This window comes from Pogoniulus pusillus, chromosome 16 (assembly GCF_015220805.1).
Source record: "Pogoniulus pusillus isolate bPogPus1 chromosome 16, bPogPus1.pri, whole genome shotgun sequence".
NCBI lineage: Eukaryota > Metazoa > Chordata > Aves > Piciformes > Lybiidae > Pogoniulus > Pogoniulus pusillus.
In genome coordinates this window covers 13,337,746-13,360,676 of record NC_087279.1, presented here as the reverse complement: position 1 = coordinate 13,360,676, position 22,931 = coordinate 13,337,746, and the positions used below count along the sequence as shown (strand labels likewise).

The 22,931-nt window shown below is 45.0% G+C and overlaps 1 protein-coding gene across 4 annotated transcripts in view; it reads left to right on the top strand.

Moving 5' to 3' along the window:
- POC1A (POC1 centriolar protein A) overlaps positions 1 to 22,931 on the top strand; it is a 78,018-nt gene that overhangs the window by 13,428 nt on the left and 41,659 nt on the right. The window contains exons 3-9 of one of the 4 annotated variants that reach the window (XM_064156585.1): positions 10,422 to 10,522; positions 10,614 to 10,848; positions 14,000 to 14,084; positions 16,037 to 16,208; positions 17,461 to 17,640; positions 18,926 to 19,033; positions 20,293 to 20,408. In XM_064156585.1, coding sequence (XP_064012655.1) covers positions 10,843 to 10,848; positions 14,000 to 14,084; positions 16,037 to 16,208; positions 17,461 to 17,640; positions 18,926 to 19,033; positions 20,293 to 20,408 — 667 coding nt within the window. In that variant the 5' untranslated portion in view covers positions 10,422 to 10,522; positions 10,614 to 10,842. Of the gene's footprint in view, positions 1 to 10,421; positions 10,523 to 10,613; positions 10,849 to 12,446; positions 12,584 to 12,681; positions 12,702 to 13,999; positions 14,085 to 16,036; positions 16,209 to 17,460; positions 17,641 to 18,925; positions 19,034 to 20,292; positions 20,409 to 22,931 lie in introns of those variants that run through there. The other 3 variants (XM_064156587.1, XM_064156584.1, XM_064156586.1) reach the window with 3 other exon arrangements.

The window sequence follows — 22,931 nt, the reverse complement described above, 5'->3', positions numbered from 1 at the left end:
AACAGTGCATTAAGGTAGACAACAAGGACTTAGCTTGCGTGGTCATGGGTTGCTTGCCCTTTAATGACTTTCTTTGGCTTGGTTTTGGTAATTAGGAAGTTTTTTCTGTTCTTACCTTTGGCCTTTTTGTGACCTGTGGCAGATGTGCTGGAGAAGCAGTCCTCACTGGAAGACAAAATTGTCCCACCAAAGGGGACACAGAACAGGCATGTGAGAAAGTAAGTCAAGGACCTGAGTCAAAATTCACCTCTGTGTCATGCCAGTGCCATTACCCTGGGGCTGTGCTTGTGCTTACTTGTAGCAGAGCTGACCCCTTGCAATGTCTGCTGAGGAAGGAGAAATCCCTTAGCATAAAGTCTTTGACCTAAGCAAAGGACAAACTGCTCTGTGAACAACAGGTTCTACCTGACTTACACTTGTCCCTGCTGCAGTAACTCAGCACCTCTCACCGCCCTCGCTTCTCTCAAGTCCTGTAAATATCAGCTGGGCTACAGGCACCCTATGCCCTGTCTTCTTCCTGCTTGGGGAATTCTCTGTGTGTGTGTGCTTGACAGTCAGCAGGCAAGTAGAGCTGCAGCCTTTCTTTAGCAGGACCACGAATGTGGCTCCCCTTTACCTGCTCTTTTCCTTTAGAATGCATATAAATGTGATGTTTTCAAGCAAACAGGCTGACAGGAGATGCTGAAATCACTCACAGGCTTCAGTAATAATCAAAATTATATTAGAAAATCAGATTTCAGGATATTAGTGAGGAGGTGTATGGGGACATGGGTTGGGCAGCAAGCAGAGGACTCTGCCCTGCTTTATCTTGCTGGTTCCCCTTTCCCGGGCGTCTGCCATGGCTACGATAGTGTTCACTGTAGCATGGTTGGCTGAGCAACCCCTCACTAGGTGCTTGTGCTGTTGCTATGCCTGGGTGAAGCCTCTCCAGTTGCAGAAGGTTGCTGGTACAGGCTCTTGTGCTTGAAGGTGTGACTGATCTTTTCCCAGAGTACATGTTCTCGCAGAGCTGTTTGATTTTTAGATGTGCTCCCTGATAGCCTTTGCTCATTCTGCTGTGCTGCCCACATAAAGCACATACATCTGTGACTGGAATGTCCTCCCTGCTTAGCATCTTAAGCTTGATGATTTCTGAAGATCTTTGTGTAGACAGTCCTGCTTGTCTCATCACAGCCAGCAGACTAAAGTCAATGTAGGAGGCAACAAAGCAATGACATTTTGAACAGAATGATGTTTGTTCACCTATAGCAAAAAGACATCTCTCATGCTTTGTGCACCCACATGGAGCAGAGCATTAAAAAAGCAGGCAAGCAGACATGTATTGAAGCTGGAGGCACTGCCATGTAACCTGCCAGTGTGCCACAGCCACAGGCAACTTGGAAGTCTTGCTTGTGCTAGGCACTTACCCCAATCCTACATCTGAAGGCTTTCTGAGTTAGACAGGGGACGGGTGCCCTGAGGCTGGAATTGTCATGTTGGCTTAGTGGGTCCCTGCACAATGAGGCCACTGTGTTCTGTAGACAGCAGAGTGCTGGAGCTGTCATGTACGTGTGTTGAGAGCATTGAGGATAGCCTGTTATCTGTGCTTGGAGGAAGGGTTTGATTAGGAACTGTCACACAAATGTGTGGTTATTGAACGAGTTAGTCAGTTTGTATCAGTTATCTCCATATACATGCCGAGTGCAACTGTCCTGGGCAAGCATGCAGCTGTTCTGAAGAAAGCAGATGAGCTTCCCTCATGGCAAGCTTTTCCTCATCAATCTTTTCCTGAATTGTTTCCTGCATGGAGCAATTCTCCAACACTATTAAACACAGCAGCAGGGGTGAGTCAAGCAGTTCTTGTCAAGGCTAGCCTATTTTTTATCTGTTGCTTTTATTATAAATTGGATACACTGTGTCACGCTGCTGTTCCCAGCACGAATGGTGGCAACAAAAAGCTAGCCAGGAATAGTATGCATTGTGTGGTAGCTGGGGAGAACCTCCTGTTCCCAGCATCTCTGGCCTTGTCTGGGGCTTGTTGCCATGAAATTGTGGAACTTAACTAAAGCATGATTGGGCTGTAAAAAATAATTTTAACCACTGACTGAGTTTACTTTTGTGTGTCTCATTGTCTTCAGAAGCTGATGAGGCCGTAAGTTCAGTAAAATGGAGTGACTGAAGTTCTTAAATGGGAACCAAGGCAACCTTGGCTTGTAATGGACAGCTCCCAAGGAGCAACAGGTGTTATGGGGCAGGCAGAAACTGGTTTTGAAGGGCAGGTTGAGACCTGTGCTGGCAGGCTGGGATTCTTGCACCTCTTTGAGAAGTGTCTGAGGTGAGGTGGCCCTTATACACTTGACTTCTTGAGACAGAGGCTTTGGCATCGTTGTCTAGCCTGGGGCTCTGCATGGTTTTCTGTTGTGAACACATCTCTCGTTTGCTCAACTTTGCTTAGGTCACATCAAGATAAGTCTTGGTATTGTTCACTGCAGTTTTGCACCACAGTGTAACGGTTACTGCAGCCTCAGATGTTGCCAAACGGTTGTGGGTAATGGAAGAGCTGCCCTGGAACACAGAGGGTCTTTAAACACCAGCCTGGGTTTTGGAGAATTATTAGGAATTCTAGCCAGTAGTAGTCCCACCAGTTACTTGTCTTACAAGCTTCAATTGCCCTATGAATCAAACAACTTTTAATCTTGAAGTAGATGGTGTTGAAAGGAGTAAAACACCTTGGCTGTTCATGCTGCAGTGAGATTGCTGCCACCTAGGGTTGCTATTCCCTGCATGCCCCCCCATCCTGCCAGGACTCAGGTCCTGGCTTTCACCTCTGGGGTGATGCAGTGGCCCCAGCCCAGAGCTGGACTGCTCAGAGTTTGGGGTGAGGAGCACAGCTTGGGCCTTGCCAGGTAAGAGAGGAAGGATGAGGACTCTGCACCACTGGATGCAAGTCAAGGGAGGTGAGGAGTGGAGTGAGGGCTATGGATGCTTCAGCTGATGTTCTTAGCATGGCTCTGCTCGTCTTTCTGCAGCCTGTGAGCAGATCGTGGCAGGCCCTGTCCCTGCACTGCTCCTTGCTCGCACAGTATTTTCAGATGTTGTCCTTAACTACAACCAGACAAAACCTTAAGGGTCACAGCCTCCAATAAACCACTGATGTCTCTGGTAGCTTAGCCCAATGTGGTCACTGCAGCTTGGAGTGGGACCATGCGGGGAAGTGACCTTGCAGTTGTCTTGTGCTGGGTGAGATTGTGCTGCGGGGATGAGAAAATAGACCAGTGTCCCAGCATGAATCATCCATCCATCCATTTCTGTACAGCTACTGCTGCTTCACTGGTACCAGGCAGTCCTGCAGGATGATGGTCCTTAAGGATAAAGGACTGACTCTCCTCTTGTGACAGGAAGGTTTATGCAACTGCCCACTGTTTGTGAGAGAAGAATGACTCCAGATTTAGAGGAAAGAGCTTCCCTGCTGTCTGGACATTCAGAGATGAAGATCTGGTACCTAGATAATGACTGTTGAAGCTGTTTGCTTTGAAGGTTTGGGCTACACCTCTGGGATTGAGGAGACAAGGCTGCAAACAGTAATACTTTTTCAGATTTGGTACTGTGATTCTCTTGTGCGTTAAAGGGTTTTTGCTAGGACTTGCTATTGGCTTCCTTTTGTAGCTGTTTTAAGCTGAACTCCACGGTGGTATGTGGGTGTGCTGTGGTTGTGCTGACAGCCTGCCAGTGGCTTTGAATGTGGTGGCCATGCTTCACCTCAACAAAAGGTTCAAAGTGCAGTAAAGGTCTTAAAGCTCCTAATATGTCAAACCACATGTTCCATGGGTAGAGATCTTACAATACTCTGACCAAGAAAGAGGCTGTAGCAGACTCACACTGTAGTAGCCATGAGGAAAAAAACCAAATCCAAACATTCAGAAAGTAATTATCCAAATACTGAATCCATGAGGGACTAGGTTTCCCTAAATTAGGTCTTCTGCTGCTGCTGCTGGAGTGCCTTGCATAGCAGAGGGAACAGTTGCTTACAAATTAGAAGCCAAACAAGGGGGAAAAAAATCTGGATTGTCGGCAATTGTTTGTCAGCAGTGTAAGGCAGACAAAGGTTAACCATTAATTTTTATCTAGAATCTTCTGTACCTTTTCCCTTTGCCCAGGGCTAGTTCAGTGTAGCTGTCAGGAGAGCGTGCTGGGGAGGAGAGGTGCTTTTGGGTGAGGCTACAGCATGAATGCTTGCTTTTGTCGGATCTCTGCTAGGCTAGGGATGCTATTGCCAGTCACACCAACAGCCACTGAGCTACCAGAGTGAATGTGTGCTGCTGCAAGACTTGCCTCGGGCAAGGTGCTACTCAAGGCAAGCACAGGCGGGAGGAGTTGGCTTTGGCATGCAGGGTTGCTTCCTCTCTGGAGTTACCTGCTGCAGTCGGCCCTGCTGTCGACAATGCTATCTCTGGACAAATGAGAAAGTGATGACTTTGCCCGTGTCATAACCCCTGTCCTGGGTTTCTCCAAGGCTGTCAGCTATGAGTCACTTTATTTGTAAAATGCATGCAAATGATACCAATATAGAGCAACACAGAGGTGGTGTTTGGACATCAGGCTGTGTTTGCAGAGCAGAGGCAGCACAGTTGCACAATCTGTGTAAGTGGTCATCCAGTCCTAAGAAAAACAGTCAAGTATCTTAGTTTATCCAACTGATCCGTTACTATAGCCCAGTGATCTGAATCTGTGGCTGCTTTTACTATGGAAGGGGTTTGATTTTCCTGCTGCAAAGGTGATTTAGCACACATGGGCTTTGTATCATCTTCCATTTCCTTTGCATAAAAAACATTAGGTCAGAAGCTGCAAGAGTATCCCCTCTGCACAGCTGCATTTTATTTGGGAAGGGGAGGGGTTGTACAAAAGATGTGTGTAACTTAAAACTTTTTAGTGAGTTAAGTGATTTTTTTAAATGCTAAAGCCTCATCTCTTTGATCTAAGCCCAAGAGAACCACTGTGAGTGCTCATATCTCCAGCAGAGCAGCAACCACAGCTCTGCTCAGGAGCAGCTTGATGCTGTACCACCCTGAACAAGGAAGGACGTTTGCCTATCTAAGAGCTGATGCTGTGGTTGGCTCTAGGAGCCTTTAGCTTCTAATTAAGTCATCTGGAGGTGAGATGAGTGTACATCTTTATAGCAGCAAGGAATTGTTCCTGTAACTGTGCAAGAAGCCAAGAAGCATGTATAATGCAGCTGCAGTAAAACCATGCATTTCCTCTTTGAAATTGTAAGAACAAGGTGAACTGCTGCAGAGGTGTGAGAGAAAATCTGCTCTAGCACAATCCTCAGCCAAACTAAGAGACAACAGGTAAATGCAAGTAGTTGTTGGCCTAGCACACAAGAGTTGGAAGTCCTCGTTTATAATGAATATCAATAAGCTGTGATGGAAGATTCTCATACTTTCTTCTTTGGGTCATTTTTATCCATGACAGCCATGATTGCAACATCAGCATGACTAATTCCATGCATCCAGACATCTGTTTTATCCGAGGTTAGATTTTTTGTTAGCACAGTCTGTTGTAATGCTTTACAAACAAGACACAAAGCAGCCCTGCGTGGAGGTGGCTGCCCTTTTTGGAGATGGTGGCCTGTCTTCTGCCCAGTCTCACAAGAGACAGAAGGAAGAAGTTAAGGTATGCTGCTCAAGCCTGTAAATCCCATACCACCGAGCTTTGGTTTGCACAAACAAAATTGAGCCTTAAATGCTTCTGTTTTGGCTGACTATGACAAACGTGTCAGCCCAAACAACCCCAGCAAAGGGAAGATGCTGGTGTGCACCATGTTCCTGGGAATCCCCTGAGTCAGAAGATACAGCCCAGGACATAAAAGTGCTGGTGATCTTGTTCTGCGTTGATCTGTTTAACCCGCTTAGGAACTGGCTTGGCTTAGATCCTGAACTTGGCAACGAATTACAACAATTCTGTATCATTTGGCAATGAACTTTGTTCTGAAGAAATGGTATTGTGTTCAGCATCAGCTGCACTTTCCTGCCCTCTAAACTTGAGGACAGCATATCATACTCTTGTAAAACTTGCTGGTCTTTACAGCTCAGAGTTTGAAAGGCATAAGGTTTCAGAATGGCTACATATCTTGTAAACAGCCCTTCCTTATTCTGTGCTTCTGCTTCTACTTGCATAGGTGAAAACCTGCCACAAGTTTGAAAATTGGGCATTAAGCATGCAGCTCTGGAACAGATGTAAGAATGAATATAGCTGTGGTGGAGGCTGTGGAGCCTGCTCACACCAGCTGAAGATCTGGTCCTTCTATGCAGTGATTCAAGAAATCAGCAGCCCCTGAGGATCAGTTGAGTGATAGTCTCCCTGTTCTCCTCCAGGCTGCTTGGAGCATCTAAAGCCCAGCAGGTATTCTCCTGTTCAGCTGTGATAGCAGGATGACCAGGAGGATTTGTACATGTCTGTCTTCAGGCTGCTTCAGACTTTATCCACTACCTGAAAGGGGCATGTAGTGATAGGACAAGAGTTCATGCCTTTAAACTAAAAGAGGGTAAATGTAGAGTAGATCTAAGGAAGAGTTTCTTTACTGTGAGGGTGGTGAGGAAACTTCCAGAGAAGTTGTGGATGCCTCATCCCTGGAAGTTTTCAAGGCCAGGTTGGATGGGGCTTTTGAACAACTTGGCCTAGTGAAAAATGACTGGCCCATGGAAGAGAGCTTGGAATTAGATGATCTGCAAGGTCCCTTCCAAGACAGATCAATCTGTGATTCTTTGTTCTGTCTCCTCTTCCCAGATGCTTCCTTCTGTGCTTCCATAAAGCTGGATATGATGTCACTTTTGGTTTTCTCCTTGGAAGAGTAAACAAAACAGAAGGCCAAAAAGACTGCTACTTAAAACACATTCCTCTGCTGTGATGGGGAAGAAATGTCTACTTCACATACAGGCATCCACTGTTTGTATTGCTCATCCTTCTGGCAGGGGCTATGGGATTTCTCTGCGTCACTCGGTTCAAGCCTAACCTTTCTGATCTTTCTATTTTTGAAATGTCTCATATGCTGTCCCTCCCCCAGAGCCTGCGTTTCAGCTGCTTCCTGTATCTGCAGGAGTTGATAAAAGAGATCTCATACAACAGGTCAAGGTACAGTGATAGACAAGAATGTTCATAGTCTTGATAAGGCTTGGTTTATCTGTCAGGCACAGTGCAGACCTGGCATTGAGCTGAAAGGCAGAGGAATGCATCTGCTGTCCAAGAGAAAGCAAACCTGACCGAGAAATGTAGGGCTGGATGACTTGTGGGAAATAAATTCTGAGAAGGTCTGAGGTGCTGCAGGGTCAGTGGCTTCTCCAGCACTTAAGGATGACTCAAAGCAGCGCATTTCACACTCACTGCAGCTGTAGTACCTCTCTTTTCTGAGCGTGTCCATCTTGCTGTGACAAAACAGATCCTTTCCTCCTTTTTCTGCTTTTGCAGGAGAAAACTGAACAAGTTGCTTTTGGAAGGCAGAGATGGGAGATGTGGCTATGACCACTTCATCCTGGCTCTCCACCCCAAAGCGTTTGCCCTGCAGCCAGCAGCTGCACATTGCTTGCTGTTCCTTGACTTGTTTGAACACTTGGTGAGTTTTACCCCTTGGAGCAAGCCAAAATTCCTGGGAATTTTCTGCAGATTAAAGTGAAAGCCAAGAACTGAATATGACCACTTTTCAAGGGTCAGAATGTATTAGGAACTGGCTTGATAGTTGAATCTGTCTTTTGGGTAGAGGATTAACATCCATTTGCAAAAGTCTGAAACTAGATAGTGAAAACTCTCTCCCTGCGCCTTCCATTTTCCAGCACTTAATGCAGTATGAAAACTCTGTTGCTGGATTTTAGAAGGAATGCTTAGACAGAAACCACTCTGCAGAGGAAATACTGTACAGTGTTATTTGTGCTGCACCCTCATCCTGCTGCTGGTGAATCTTTCTCTGTCCACAAGCTCTTTGTTCACTGGCACAATAGCAGCAAGCCTGCTTTCAGTAGAACTTCCAAACATAGCCAATGCTTAGAACAGACTTGCTAACAAAGTGAGCTCGGGGGTTGCTCTGAGCATGTGGCTGTCTGCTGGGTCTCTGTCATCTTAGAAACAGCCTCCTCTCCTGTAGAGCTCACAAAATGTGCAGCCAGCTTGCCTCACACTGGGCTGTGAGAAGGAAAGAAGCAGGAGCTTAGATCCTGGGTGCACAGTTTTTTTGCATTGAACCTGCTGCCATTAGAAGGGTTCATGTCACACAAAAGATTGCTGCAATGTGTTTCAATAAGGGAAATCCTTTGCCATTGCTTGGCAGGAATATTCATAGCCTTCTTGAAAGTTGAGCTTGCTCCTAGGGAGCTTCTCCAGATGCAGGACAGATCTTAGTGCATGTGAGGAGTCATTCTTTCTAAAGCATTAACCCAGACCTGGGGAAATGATAGCTACTCAGCCAGGTGCTACAAATGTCTGGGTTTGCAACATGTTTTTTCACAGAGGATGTGTAGGGTGCTCCTTACCCCACCTTTCCAAGCCACTGGACTCCAAAGTGGGTGCACAAGCCCCAGGGGGAAGCGAGAATAGCCAGGGGAGTGTGGCAAGGAAATACCACACCTTCATTTTATTTTATATATATATATATATATATATATATATAAAAGAAGTAATTAAACTTCACTGTCATGTCATTTTTACCAATACAGATACTCCCCCAGAGGGATTGCAGCCCTCAGAGGCGCCCTTGCTAGCATAGACAAGGTAAATAAGAAGCAAGGATTCCATGTGCCACCCTCTGCCTTGCCAAAGGAATGGGAAGGGTTGAATGTACAGTGGTGAAAGCATGGGGACTGGAGACCACAAGGAGAGATGAGGTAGTGACTGGTGTTGAAGAGTCCTTCCCCAGGGACTTACTTTCTTTCTGTCATCTTTGTTTCTGTGTGCCTGCATCCATAGGGAAAAGGGCCCTGCCGTGGGCTTAGCATCCAGAGGTTCCCCACTTCTATAGTCAGTGGCTCAAAATCCAAGAGGATATCAGAAGCAGTGTTCCTCAGGGGTCCATGCTGGGAGTAGTACAAGCCAACATCTTGAGAGGCTGGATGAGTTGGGAATGTTCAGCCAGGAGGTCTGGAGAGTCCTTACTGTGGCCTTTCCATATACAAAGCAGGGTTGAGTGATGGAGGCTTTTTACCAGGTCCTGTAGCGGTAAGATACGGAGGCTTTTTACCAGGTCCTGTAGCGGTAAGATACGGGGCACTGGGTTTAAAGCACAAGCAGGCAGGTTTAGACTGGATATCTTCAGATTGGGGTGGCACAGAAACATCGCCCGGAGAAGCTGTAGGTGGCTCATCCCCGGAGGTGTTCCAAGGCCAGGCTGGACGGGGCTCTGAGCTACCCCGTCCAGTGGCATGGATCACGGCAGAAGGGCGCAGCCCCGGGCGGCCCCGGCGGAGCCATTTTGTGGCGCGGCCGTGCAGCGCTGCGCGGGTTTTTGGCGCCCCGCGGTGGCGGCTATGGGAATGGCTGCGGAGGGGCAGGGGAAGGGACGCTTCCCCGGGACTTTAATGCCGGAACCGGGGACAAAAGGAGGGGCTTCAGCAGCTCTCGGGGAACACAAAGTCCGTTCCTTAGAGCAGGGCTGCTCAGCCGCCTCAGCGCTGATCTGAAGCAGCTCCTCCGCACGCTGACTGCAAGTGCAGGTGGCTTTTTTCATTCAAAAAAGTGGGGAAAGCTGAAAAATGCAGACACAAGTGGAAAAGGTTTTCCATTGCTTGGAGCCAGGGGTATTGAGATGTGCAGGAGAGGGCTGCTGGCAGTGTGCATTACGAACGCGTTGGCAGCAAGCACAGTATTTGCTGCCGTGTCCGGCGGAGCGGGGCGGGATGTGCAGCCCTGCTCTGCGGGGTGGCTGCCGTCACCTGCGCGGCGGTGCTGTGCCGGGGCAGGCTCCAGTGCTCCAGGAGATGGTGGCCTTCGCAGTGCTGGTCTCGCAGAGATGCGGAGCTGAGGTCTGGCCACGGAGACGTGTGGGTGCCAGAGGGCGAGAGGTGGCTCTAGTTAAATATTTACGCTATAGATCTATATATTCCAAGTAAAAATACTTCTATCTGGAATTCTGTGGAGACTTAACAATAATTGGGGTCCATAAATATTGCTGCAGTTCAATTACGGTACAATAGTTACAAAATATAGAACATCTCTTTACAAATACAAATCATTGTATATTACAATTCATTTACAGTAATTTCTACTATAGAGTTTTTAACAAACTATCTTACCTAACTCTACTATAACCTGGTTGCAAGTGCATTTAGTAAGAATGCAATTATTCCAGTGTATTTTGCCCTTAACGTGATAGTCATAAAACAGACTACCTGAATGATATTTCCCTATGTAAACTGCTGTTACATATGACAGATTATTCTTTATATAACTTCTTTTTGCAGTGATCTCTAACAGGTAGAGCATGACAAACTGTACTTCAGAAGAGCGTAAAGAAAGGAATTCAGGAGGCAAGTTTGAAATCATTAGAATGGATATGCAACAGGTAACTGATATGCTCTTGAGTGCTGAGGTAATGACATCATTGGTTGTCATCACTCTTCTCATGCTGCTCTTTCTGCACAATTTTGTACCAGATTTATACAGAGGTTTTCACTGACACAATCCTGCTCTACCACAAAAGACAGCAGCACAAGATTGAAAGACAGGCAGGATACTACACCTCAGATTCTCACTCTGGCCCTCAAAAAAAATGATTGTCACAACCTGCCTGGTTTCAAACTAACCTCATTCCTACAGAGGAACTGAAGACTCTGCGGGAGAGGCCTCGACCGATGTGCTGCAGCTCTGACCACATTCGGCAACATGCAGGTAATTTATGAGTTATGGCTTCCTTGAGGTGCGACATCACAGGTACAAAACTTGATTGGTTATTCACTCCAGCTAGTGCCTACCATCTTTAAACTATGAGGCACTTTTTCTGTTATTAGAATCATTTTCCTTGCTAAATACTATAAACTTGTAATGCATATCATTTCATCAGCTAAGTCTTCTTCATAATGTCCTGCTTCTGGTTCTTCATCACTGTAGCCAGGACCAAAATCTTGAAGTTCATAATCTTGTCTGCTTAAAATGGGAAACATATCCCCACTGGTCCCATTGCTGATATTTCCATTGAGAAGATTACTTGCTGCACTTTCCATCTCATCAATAGTCATGTCACAGGCATCAGCAATCTCATGTTTTGTAGCTGAAACAAATTTAGGGTCCTTTGCATACCTTCCTAGGCCTTCAGATATAAGTACTTGGCAGATGGAAGGGAGAGAATGAGATATACAGTGGAGTTACAGAACAACAAACAGGTCAAAACAACTTTTCTCTTTTGTGGTAAACACTGCAGCCCAATGCTGAATCATTACAGCAACCCCACAGTGTGTAAGGAGCAGTCAGAGTCAAATGGCTCCAAAGCACAGTGTTACCAGTTGTGTGATAATGCAACTGATGATGCAATACATCTGACTTTTCTCCTTATAGATCTGGGTGTAGTCTTTGATAAACATCAATCATCAGGCTGATACACTAGAGACATAAATAGAGAGTTAATGTATCTTAGATGGTGAAATTGCACAATTGCCTGAAATAATGGTATTTTAGAGTATGTGGAAGAAAGATGCTGAAGTCCCATTTGCAACAAAATTAAAGTGTATTGGTGAGCTCATAGCAATGGAGAAGTGGTAGAGGGCAGCAAGAAGAGTAACTGATTCAGAAATGCTGTGCACTCTTTATCTTGAGGTATTTTTTAGTGTAAGAGACAATTCTTAACGCTCTAGTGCACCTGCAAATCAACCCTCAGAGCTGTTATTCACCCCTCTGCATTTAGTGCACTGATTCAGAGTTTGTGATCTTTCGTTCACATTACTGCAACAACAGTGATGCATTTCTGTAGAAACCACAGAGGACCTGCACCTTCATCATCTCATCCCTATCAGATGTTGGAAGGACAAAGTTAAATACTTCTTGGCTGAATAAGCATACAATGAACTGGCCTGAAACCATGGTAGGAAAAATGGGAGGTCCCTATGACTAAAGGATGGGATGACCTCAAGGGCTAAAATAACCACGAATAAGACATAATAATGAAGAGCAGTATCTAAAGACGTTGAAATTGTGGCAGCCTTTGCAGGTAATGCCTCATTGTAGCTTATTTACAAGAACTGTAGTTCCCTTTTTATTTGTACCCTGTCTAACCTAGCCTATTGCTGGGGGCTCGGTTTCTAAGTTAGCACCTAGCACATTTCTCTCGGCTGGCCTCGCACGCCGAGTAACGGAGCGGTTCCTTTGGCAGTAGGCTTCATACTACGCGGGCGTTCAGGGCAGACTGGCAGGGGCAGCAGGAAGGGAGGCTCCTGGCTGCACCGGGTTCCTCCCACACGTCCCCGGGCGGCAGTAGCGGCCGCCCCTTCCGGAGCGGCGCCGCGGCCCCTTTAGGGGCGGCCCCGTTGCTACGAGAGGCGCGGGAATTAAACGGCTGTGCGGAGCAGCGAAGTGGCCGTGCCGGGCAGCTGAACGGCCATGCGCGGGAGGCGTCATGGCTGCTGGGTGTCTGGTGAGGGGGCGGCGGGGCCGGGGCCTGCTGCGGCTTGAGGGCTCAGTGCCGCTGGGGGTGAACCGAGAGGGGAAGGCCGGAAGGAAGGTGCCGAGGCAGGGTCTGTCGCGTCCTGGGGGTTAGTGTCACGGAGGGAGGGAAAGGTCGGGAGGGCTGCTGGGGTCAGGTCGGGGCAGTCCGGGCATTTGGGGGGCATGCTGAGAGGAAGGCTCCTCCGGAGCCTGGCGGGGTGTTGGAAGGCCCTGGCACTGCAGCGGAGGTGGTGTCTGGGGCCCTGCGCCTGGGGTGGCGGTAGGCTGCTGGCCCGGTGCTGGGGTGCGGCGCAGGGCTGGGGAAGCGGGAGCGGCTGGTGCTTCGGGCGAGGGGGAACGGCAGAGCTGCTGCCGGGACGGGGGTGGCTGGGGCTGAGCAGGGAAGGAGCTCTGGGGCAGGGGTGGTGGCGAGAGGCACTTCTGGGTTTAGGAAAGGCTTAGTGCTGCGGGGGTTGGGCTTTGCGGCAGCAGCTTACTTGAGCTTAAGTTGTGGGGTGACATCATACAGCAGGCGCTGAGAGGGACTGGGGGAGCTTAATGCTGCTGAAGCTTGATGGGGGTGGCCCTGCATCTTGTGGGGATACGTTTACCTGGCAGAGGAGGAGGTGCTGGTACAGATGGTGGGGACTTCAGGATCTGGAGACTCAGGTGCTCTCAGGAGGTCAGCCCTGTTCTGAGGTTGGGTGCTTGTTGGAGCTGGTTGGGGCTGCGGTCAAGCTCTGGTGTTGTAGTTGCTATGGAAGTGGAGGCTGTGTGTTTAAGGGCAGGGCTGATCAGTCTCTCCTGAAGGCTGAACAATTCTCAAGCCTTGAAACCTCTCATAATGCTTCTCACAGTGGTTTTCTTGGTTTTTTTGGTGGTGTGTGGTTTGGTTTTTTTTTGCAACCTCAGGTTTAGTTGGTCATTTTCAGCAAGGTGTTGTGTAGGGACATGCTGTGTTCCTCAGGTGCAGTTCTGATTCTGTCTGTCAGTTTCAACAGATGTGTTAGTCTTGTAAGTTTGTTCCTTCTGTGCAAACAGTGGTCTCTTGGCTACACCTGGTTTGAGATGAGCAGCTGTCAGAGCTGAGCTTGACTGCCTGCTCAGATGGTCACTGAAGTAGCTGGTCCATTCCAAAGTCAGCCTTGGGGGCTCTACAGCAGCAATAGGTTGTAAAATTGCATGAATGATTCGTTTAAGTCACCTGAGGTCCAAGGGGGTTATCAGCATGGATAATTTATTGATAGACAGTGAAATGTGTGTTTTGTGTTGTGTGGTGTTCTTATCTCTGTCTGGCTGTTGTGGGATGAATGTGTGGCTTGGTTTGCTTGTGGTAGAAATAAAACGGTGTTCTTGTGTGAAGATAAAACTTAATCTGTAGCGTGTGAATGTTGTTATCTTCTAGGAAGATCCATCCCTGGAGAGACACTTCAGAGGCCACAAAGATGCTGTCACTAGTGTGGACTTCAGTCTCAATAAGAAACAATTGGGTAAATTGTCTCTCTCTTTTGATGGCCAGATGATAAAGAGCTTCTCTGCTTTAGTTAAATGGGAGGAGCAATGGAGGTATGGAGCTCCACAAGAGCAAAGGAGTTGTTTTTTGTGACGATGATAATTTTTGAGAGTTCCAGGATGAATATTTCTATGTGCTTTGGGGAAAATCTTGTCGAACTATAGAGATGGTAGATTGCGTGTGTCCTGTCCTGCTAGAGATTTAGGGGCTTCTTCTGTTGCCTATTATTTCTCACACCTGGCTTTGTCACACAGTCAACACAAGGTAAACGTTACCTTTTTCTCTCAGTTTTCTGTTTCTCCCCTTTAGACGTTGCCTGTGGTTATGCTAGGCTTGTATTGAAGTTGCTATTCAGTAACCTATTGTTGTTGCATTAAGGAAGAACCAGGAGGGGTTTTGGCTCTTGGTGAAGTCACTGTTCAGTGGTGTGATGGACATTGCTTTGGCTTGCACAGAGTATAAAGCAGAAATGATAGTTTGAGTAAATAGAAGTGCAGTAGTCTACCAGGGAATAATTCTGTTCTGGATCTTGCAACCTGCACAACACTCTGGAAGCTGCAAGGAAATGAAAATGAATCAAATTCATCTCTCCCTGCTGTTCTGTTTATTGTTAGCTACTATCTTTTCCACCTCCTGCATCTTCAGCTCCAGAGCTGGGGTTCACTCTGTTGTCCCTGCTTCTGTTTGTGTATCCTTAAAGATGTATCCAGTCAGTGCAGGTCTGTTCATCAAGAGTGCCCTGAAGGTAATTTGACATTGCTTCTCGGTGGTCTTTCTGAAGTTGTATGGGGGACTTGCTGCCTGCTTCTAGACTGAAATAGTTGACCTTGATTTTTTTAGTAGATGAGATCAGGTAGGAAAGAAAATAATTTCAAGGAAGTACTTGTCTTTTTTAGGTACTGTTGGATCCTATGTTATATATAATTGACTCTTATGAGCCCTCAAAGTTTCTGCTTCCCTATTCTGCCCTCAGTCCCTCAATAAAACAATCAAACTCGGAAGACTCAAATCTTTTTATTGTTAGAGTGATTGCCTACTCCAGTAAGAACAATTATTATTGCCACTAAATCACATGTAAGCAGTATCATATTGAGATGTCAGCAGTATTTTCCTTTAGCATCAGTCATGGGGAAGCTGTGGTATTGCAACTTAATATCCTTGCTCAACAGTGACTTAGTGACAATTAACATTCAGATCTCTTGATTATAGGTTGTGCACTCAATCAACTCTTACATAGTTGTCCATCTTTGAATTTTAGTATTCCTAAAGAGAAAGGTGTTTCCTGCCCGAAATACAAAGCTAAACAGAGCCAACAACCGAACACACAAATACTGAAAGGTTCTTGTTTCCCCTTAGGGGCCATGCCTAATGAATGATCTTGTTAGGAATGGGCATATGTTAATCCCATATCAATAGCAAAAGGAGAGGTGACATTTTGGTGTTGAAATGACTGAAATAGAAGGACATATGTTTTACAACAATGGAGAGGCGTTGGAGGGAGACATACCGGATTGCCTTTAAGTCACCAACTCAGGGCTTCTCTGCTTAGCCGGTAGCCTGTTTCTTAATATTTAACCTGCTGCAGCTGGTAACTGCCTTTGCTTCTTGTCTTAAAAAGGAACGAGAGAGCCTGCATTCACAGACCTTCTGTGTGTTTGAAAGATCTTTTGCAACTTGCTTGGCTTTTGTCTCTGCAGCTGTTGCATTACCTGACTCTTGGAAGTAAATTGTCAGTGCATGACAGGCTTTGTTTTGAGTTAGTGATTAAATGCACAGTATGGAATACATAGGTGAAGCTTCAAGGAGAACGTACTTGAGATTGCTGGAAGCTGTGATGGTGAACAGCGTGAAATGTAGTTTCAGTGAAATTAGAGAAGTGCTAAGGCAAATTTGGTTTTATGTGGTTTTGTTTTTTCATTTTTATTTCAGCAAGTGGCTCAATGGACTCGTGCCTGATGATCTGGAATATGAAGCCTCAGATGAGAGCTTATCGCTTTCTGGGCCATGAAGATGCGGTGCTGTCTGTTCAGTTTTCACCTTCTGGTCACCTGGTAGCTTCAGGCTCTAGAGACAAAACAGTCCGTTTGTGGATTCCCAGTATGTAAGTATCTATTCCCTTCTGTCTTTTAATTATGGGTTGGTTTTTCTCCTTGCTTCATGAAAGCAGTTCTCAATCTATGGGGCTGAGATCTGTTTGAGGGAAAGAAGAACCATTTTGTGTGACAACTCTAGAGAAAAGGGAGGTAGTTTGGTCTTGAAATTGCACTGGAAACAAAACTAAAGTCCTTTGCAAAGCTTATTAAAGTCAGTGTCGACTTCCTGTCCTAATATAGCAAGTTACTAATGTAGCACACCACTGGTGAGCTGTTGGAATTTTCTTCCCCTTTCCCCCCCAGATTCTTTCCTTCTAGCAAACTGATCTTGCCTTGCTTCTCTGGCAGTGTTAAGCAAGGTGCTGAAACACAAGATGAGACTTAGTGATGGAGTACCTGTTCTGTGAGTAATGTGGAAGTTACTGGCTTGTATGCTTACTGTAATCTACAAAATGCTTTAGTATCTTTAATTTCTTGGTCTAAACCAAGTAACTCTGTGTTCCACTGATGATAAATGATTGTATGTTACTAAGACAGGACAACTTTGCATTGTGTATTTTTTTGTGAGCTTATGTATGATTAACAAAAATTCCTTCTCAGTACTGTACCCTAATTACAAAATTTTGTATAGAGGATTTAGTTGCTTTAAGGTATTAACACTTGTCAAAGAAATGCTGAGTAAAGCAGAATAGCAAAACCTTATCTTTTGTCTTGTGTGGCTTGAGTTAAATGGTAGTTTGCTCAAAGCTGTCAAGCAGTTGGACATGCTGAGTTCAGTTGTTGCTTCTTGTATGATGCTGCATGGAGTATGGGCCCTTACAGGAACAGTTGCAAGGTCCTTGACTGTGAGGCCCTGTCTGAATAGAACACTTCCTTCCTCACCTACCTTCCAGCAAAGGACCTGGTAACCAGGACAGAATGCTGTCATCATCATCTTCTGGTTTCCATAAATGTTGTTTGACGTGGTTGTGCAAATTAACAATAGTATTGTTGCCCCTTCATAGGAAGCATGGGGGTTGTTTCCTGTGGATTTGACTCTCGTATTGAACTGGAACAACTTGTTTTAGCTGTGTGTTTTGTACAGCTCATCAAACATGAGTTTGGGGTTGATAAACGTTTTCTTTCTAGTGTAAGCACATGCAGTTCCTGTAGAAGTGGTGGCTACTAACGCTGCTCAGAATCCAGAGTTTGTGTTTTCAGGTACACAATATCTTTGCTGCCCTGTTGTGCAGTTTTAAAGTGCTCTTTTCTTCTCTGTAGCAAAGGAGAATCTACTGTGTTCAAGGCTCACACAGCAACTGTAAGAAGCGTTCATTTCTCCAGTGATGGCCAGTCCTTACTTACAGCTTCTGATGACAAAACAGTCAAAGTGTGGGCAGTTCACAGGCAGAAGTTTCTCTTCTCACTTAGTCAACACACAAACTGGGTTCGCTGTGCCAGGTAAGTGCAGCTTTCTGCCAGCTAGAGGTGAGCATGTATCCCATGAAGCACAGGGCTGAGTGTCATGGTCTTCACAGAATTGCAGTGTGTCAGGGGCTGGAAGGGCCCCCAAAAGATCATCCAGTCCAACCCTGCTGCCAGAGCAGGATCACCTAGACCAGATCATACAGGAACGTGCCTAGGCAGGTTTAGAATATCTCCGGAGAGGGAGATGCCACAACCCCCCTGGGCAGCCTGTTTCGGTGTTCTGTGTAACACGTTTCTATTCAAGATGATTCAAGTGTCTGAGGTGGCTGAAATATATTGCTAACCTGCAGAGGGATCTCTTAGGATAAGGATTGTGGCCCCACCTTGTGTTGCTTCAGTGATCTTTGTCAAGCAGAGTCTTTCCTGCTTAGTGGTTTATTTTGCTTTTACCTCGTATGGAGACTCCACGTCTCAAAGTTGGTAACAGAAGCAAAATGAGAGACATGCATTATTTCATCTTAGTTGCTTTTTGACTTGTCACATCTCTAGTTGAAAGCTATCACTTGTGCTTCTTCCAATATGTTGAAAGTTCTGCCATAATAAAAACAGTATTTCCTGATAATTCTCAGATGTGTTTTCCATTTGTTCATCTCTGTTGTTCTGAGGAGTGTTTACATATATTTGCATTTAGGATAGAACCTTCTGTAGGTGACAAGTCATTACAATTTTTGAATGTGGTGGTGTCAGTGGCTGGCTCTGCTATAGATGGCCACAGCAGAGCAGAAAGACTGTTTTTCCAGTATATGTGATGGTGATTTCTAGTTAGTGACTTAGATTGTAATCCTGTGAAGTGCATACCTCTGAAGAGAGAGAGTGAACTGTCTTGGGTATGGCATTTTTGAGATTGCTTAATACAGTTTTCAAAGGCACTCAAACGATGAAGCTTCTGCAGCTGTTACTTGGGGAGTAATTGCATTGCTCTATGTGCTTATGGCAAAGGTAGGAATTGTTTTGAATCAGAGTAGAGAAACAACTTGAAATGCATTGAAACTGAAACAAGCAGGACAGGAGACCGTAAGTCAGACTCAGGTCTTTGTTGAGGGTTATTTTGTGTGCTTATGGAATTATGCATAGTTTGGGGACTTGGAGCTTGCCTTTTTTCCCCTTCAGTATATGGATTTGTAGTCTCACTGATGCTAGTGTGGCTTTTTCAAGATTCGGGTGTTTACCAGCATACCTTGGTGGCTGCCCCAGTCCAAATGACCATGCACACCTTTTGTTTGGGGGTGTTTCTTAATTGCTGTAACTCTTATCTTAGATTTTCTCCTGATGGACAACTGATAGTGTCATCCAGTGATGACAAAACCATCAAGCTGTGGGATAAGACCAGCAGAGAGTGCATACACTCCTTCTGTGAGCATGGCGGGTGAGTAGCTGGCAGTGCAACAGAACTGGCCTTGTGAGTTCTGAAATGGGGATGCCAGGCAGATGTACACCTGGGTTTGTGACAGCAGGCAGGGGTCTTTGCCTTGTCAATCATTTCTATGTCTTAAAAAGCCTTTAGCAGCCAGCCAAGGAAGAGATGCAGAAATAGCTTCTAGAGCTGTTTTGACCTCTCTATGACTTCTCCAGCTTGTAACCTTGAAGGTTATATTTTGATAATTGTTCAGCATCTCAAGCCTTAATTTCTTTATGCTTTTTTTCCCTCGGAGATGCTTAACATTTTAACTACTACTAACTTCTGTTTTATTGTACTCTGAGTTGAAGTAGATGAAAAGAGAAAAAATGTACTTAGAGATTAGTACCTGCATGTTTTGTTTCATCCTCAGTTTCTTAAATAAGGTTACAAACTCCACTTTGCATTCTGTAAACCATCTGCTGAGCCACGCTAAAAGGTAGTTTGTCCGGAAACAAAAAACCAGTTCTTGGAGAACTGAGACTGGAATCTCCCTAGTTTCTTGCTGCCTTCAATTTTTAAGCACAAAGTTTCCTTCTTCCCCAGTAATGCACAGTGATATTAAGACAAATTCAAACTGCATTTTTTTTACTCTAGCTTGTCTAAACCTATTGAACTATCTCAGCTTTCTGAGCATTTGTAACAAGAGTGCTCAAAGGATAATTAATTGTATCCATTTTCTTCTGTGGATTGGGTGAGGACTTACAAGGTGCTCTTCACTGAAGGTTCTGAAGATTCTATTGTGCTCGTGTGTTCAAAATCAAAATTGATCGTGCACAGGTTCAGAAAGGATTTGATCTCAGTCTTGTTGCCCTCCAAGTGGCAATATGTAATTTCTGGCACAAATTCAGTACTATCTTACAATTAGTTAAGTATAATAAAATAAAACCTATCTGTTCAGTCCTGTGCACACTGCTCTGGAAATCTTAATAGAAAACATATATTATGCAAACATTAAAGGGACACTTGAAATTGTTGTTGTGACAATTGCATTCATCAGATTCCAGGAGGTTCATACTTACAGCTCCTACACCTGTAATGCAAGACACTGGAGATGATATCCTTAGATACAACCCTGCTGTCTACTTGAGGCTACAAAGGTTTTAAGAGAAATTTCAGGTTATCACTTCCTGTTAATGCACCATGATGTAGCTTCCTTTCTTGAAAAGCCCTCTGTGATCTTTAGCAAGGGTTGAATGTAACCAATTGGACTTGCCTGCAATTGACAGGTCTGTCAATCACGTGGATTTTCATCCCAGCAGTACGTGTATTGCTGCAGCTGGCACAGATAAGACAGTGAAGGTGTGGGACATCAGGATGAATAGACTACTTCAACATTATCAAGGCAAGTGAAGATCTTGGAAAAGCTAGACCTTTCCACATATTGATATGAATTGCTCTGAATTGCAAGGACTGTTTCTTTATCACCTGCTGCTTTTTCAGAAAGGTACCAGGTTAGGGCTGCTAGTGGAAGCTTTTTTTTTTCACCAGATATCATGCTTTGTTTTGTGTTAGCTCTGACCAGTTCTCATATGGGTGAGAAACACTTCTATTCTAATGTTTCTGCCCTATGCGTCCCCTCAAAGAGCAAAAAAGTCCCGATGCTGACACTGTCCCACGCTGCAGGTCTGTGTAGCTGTTTTGTGCCATGCCACTTGGCTCATGGTCACCATTCTTGAGCAGAAAGAATCTTGCAGGCTCCGACCCAAGTTCTTCTGGTTTCCCTTGATACAGCAAGCCAAAGGAAGCATAATGATGTTTAAGGAGCAGAGTTCTTTGTTTTGTCTTCCTTCACAGCAACCTGTGAAAGACTAGACCTCTTCTGGTACATAAGAGCAGTGAGAGTTACTTTCTTGAGGCAAATGCAGCTTGTCTGCAGAGAAGATTAAGATGATGAAAATCTTTTGGAGTTGTATATAAAGGTACATAAAAGTTTCTCCAAAAGAAGCTGCTGTGGAGTAGAAACAGTCTGCAAACTTCAGCTTTTCTAATACTGCTGTATGTAGAGGGCTGTTGATTTGCTCTTTGTATACAGTTGGAAGCACTACTGGGATCACCTGGTCTTACTATTAAGCACTGATGATGGTGCTGCTGTCCTTGGAACAGTTTTTCTCTTGTAGAGGAAAGAAGAATATATCCAACATTAACTTCCTGCATTATTTTATTCCTGGTTTTGTGGGGTTATCCTTTCAGTGTGTTCTAGGTCGTCAAGTTTTGCATTGAGCTGATTTTTTTCAACTGTAGACTGCCTGAGCTCTTTGAACTCTCATATAATGAGATTTTTTTTAAACTGTTTTTTTGTATGGACCAACAATCCCTCCCAGTTGTCTCATTGTTCACAAAATCTAATAAAATCAAGCCTTTTGCTGACTGTTGTTCCAATTCATTAGTATTGAGCTGGTGCTGTTACAGTGATGAATGCTGCAGTGTGATTCTTTATGTAATAAGTATTGCCAATTTGTGACTCATCTTGAAACTTGGAAAAGCCTTTCTGAAGTCTTGTTGCTAAAATAGGTAGTGTGTTTAAATACTTCAGCTGTGTCAGGTTGTCCTTTAACCTACTTTATCACTCTTAAACAGTGGCAAGATGTGTTTTTCCAGCCACCTCATAACTTGGCTTCAAACTCATGTCTTTTCTGCTTTCCACTTACTGCTATTAAATTGTCTGAATCTGATGTGTGTTATGTTTGGCTGCCAAGTTTATTTTTTGTCTTTGAGTTGCACATTTCCCCTCTATCCCACCCTTGCTGAAATGACATTTTAGTCTGTCACCATTGCTATTGAAGCAGTCTTTTCCTGTTATGACGGTTATATTTAACAGCTTTCTATAACTCTAACTCTATAAATCCCATAATTGAGTGTTAAAAGAAATAGCCAGAAAAGCCAAAGGAAGCTAAAATTGTAATGCTAGATGTATGCAGTTGCATCATCCCTCTCTGGCCACCAACTTGATGTATTTGTAACATGTTCTGGAGATGTTTGTCCCTTCTGAGGTTTGGATGCACAGGTTTTGACTAAATAGGGTTTAGTTTTGTGGCTCTCCTGTGTGAAGCTGCTGTCTCAGCCCCACTAGGTGGCACCTCTGCCTTCACTACCTGATTAGGCTGCCTGATTTCAAGGCGATCCATTTTAAAGATTGAGTTGCATTGAGGAGTTATATTGATAAGTGGCCCTGCCACAGACTCTTGCGTATTCAAGTTGGCTTGTTTTCCAAAGCTGATTGCTCTTTTTCACCAGTGTTGCTTTTGTTGCCAGGACTTGTTCCAGCCGTGACATTCACAAATGAAAGCTGAAAGTAGAGAGTAGACTGCAGAAATTTTGTATGGTGTGTGGAGTTTTTAGGAAAGTAAATTATATTCTGGGCACTTCTTGTGTACAGGAGAAGGAACAGATGCTTTATTCAGTCTTCAGTGTGATGCTAACTATTTTGTACAGCACATCATCCCCCTCCCACCCCTGACAATTTTACCCTTTGCAGAGCTGGGAGGTGCACCTCTGTTGCAGATCTATGGAAACAGCTCTAGCCTATTTATTGCTGCTTTAAAAGAGCATACTTCAGATGGGACTGAATGGTGATTTTCTGGTCACTAGGGACTTCAGCTGTGTCAAGCCCATCCTAATTTATCTTCTAGTTGGTAGCTGCAAAGTTGTTGCATGCACTGATTAAATGAAAGTAGGATTGTCAGACTTGGGACAGGGTTTGGCTGCAGAAGGGCTAGGTTTGTAGCAACAGTCACTGGCAGATGACACCTTGTGCTGCACTGAACTTGTTTCCATTGTGAAAGCAAATGAGGTTGCAGGACACATTGGCAAGTTTTTGAAGAGGTGTTGTGAATGGTCTTTTGGGAGGTATGAGCTGTTGTGACAC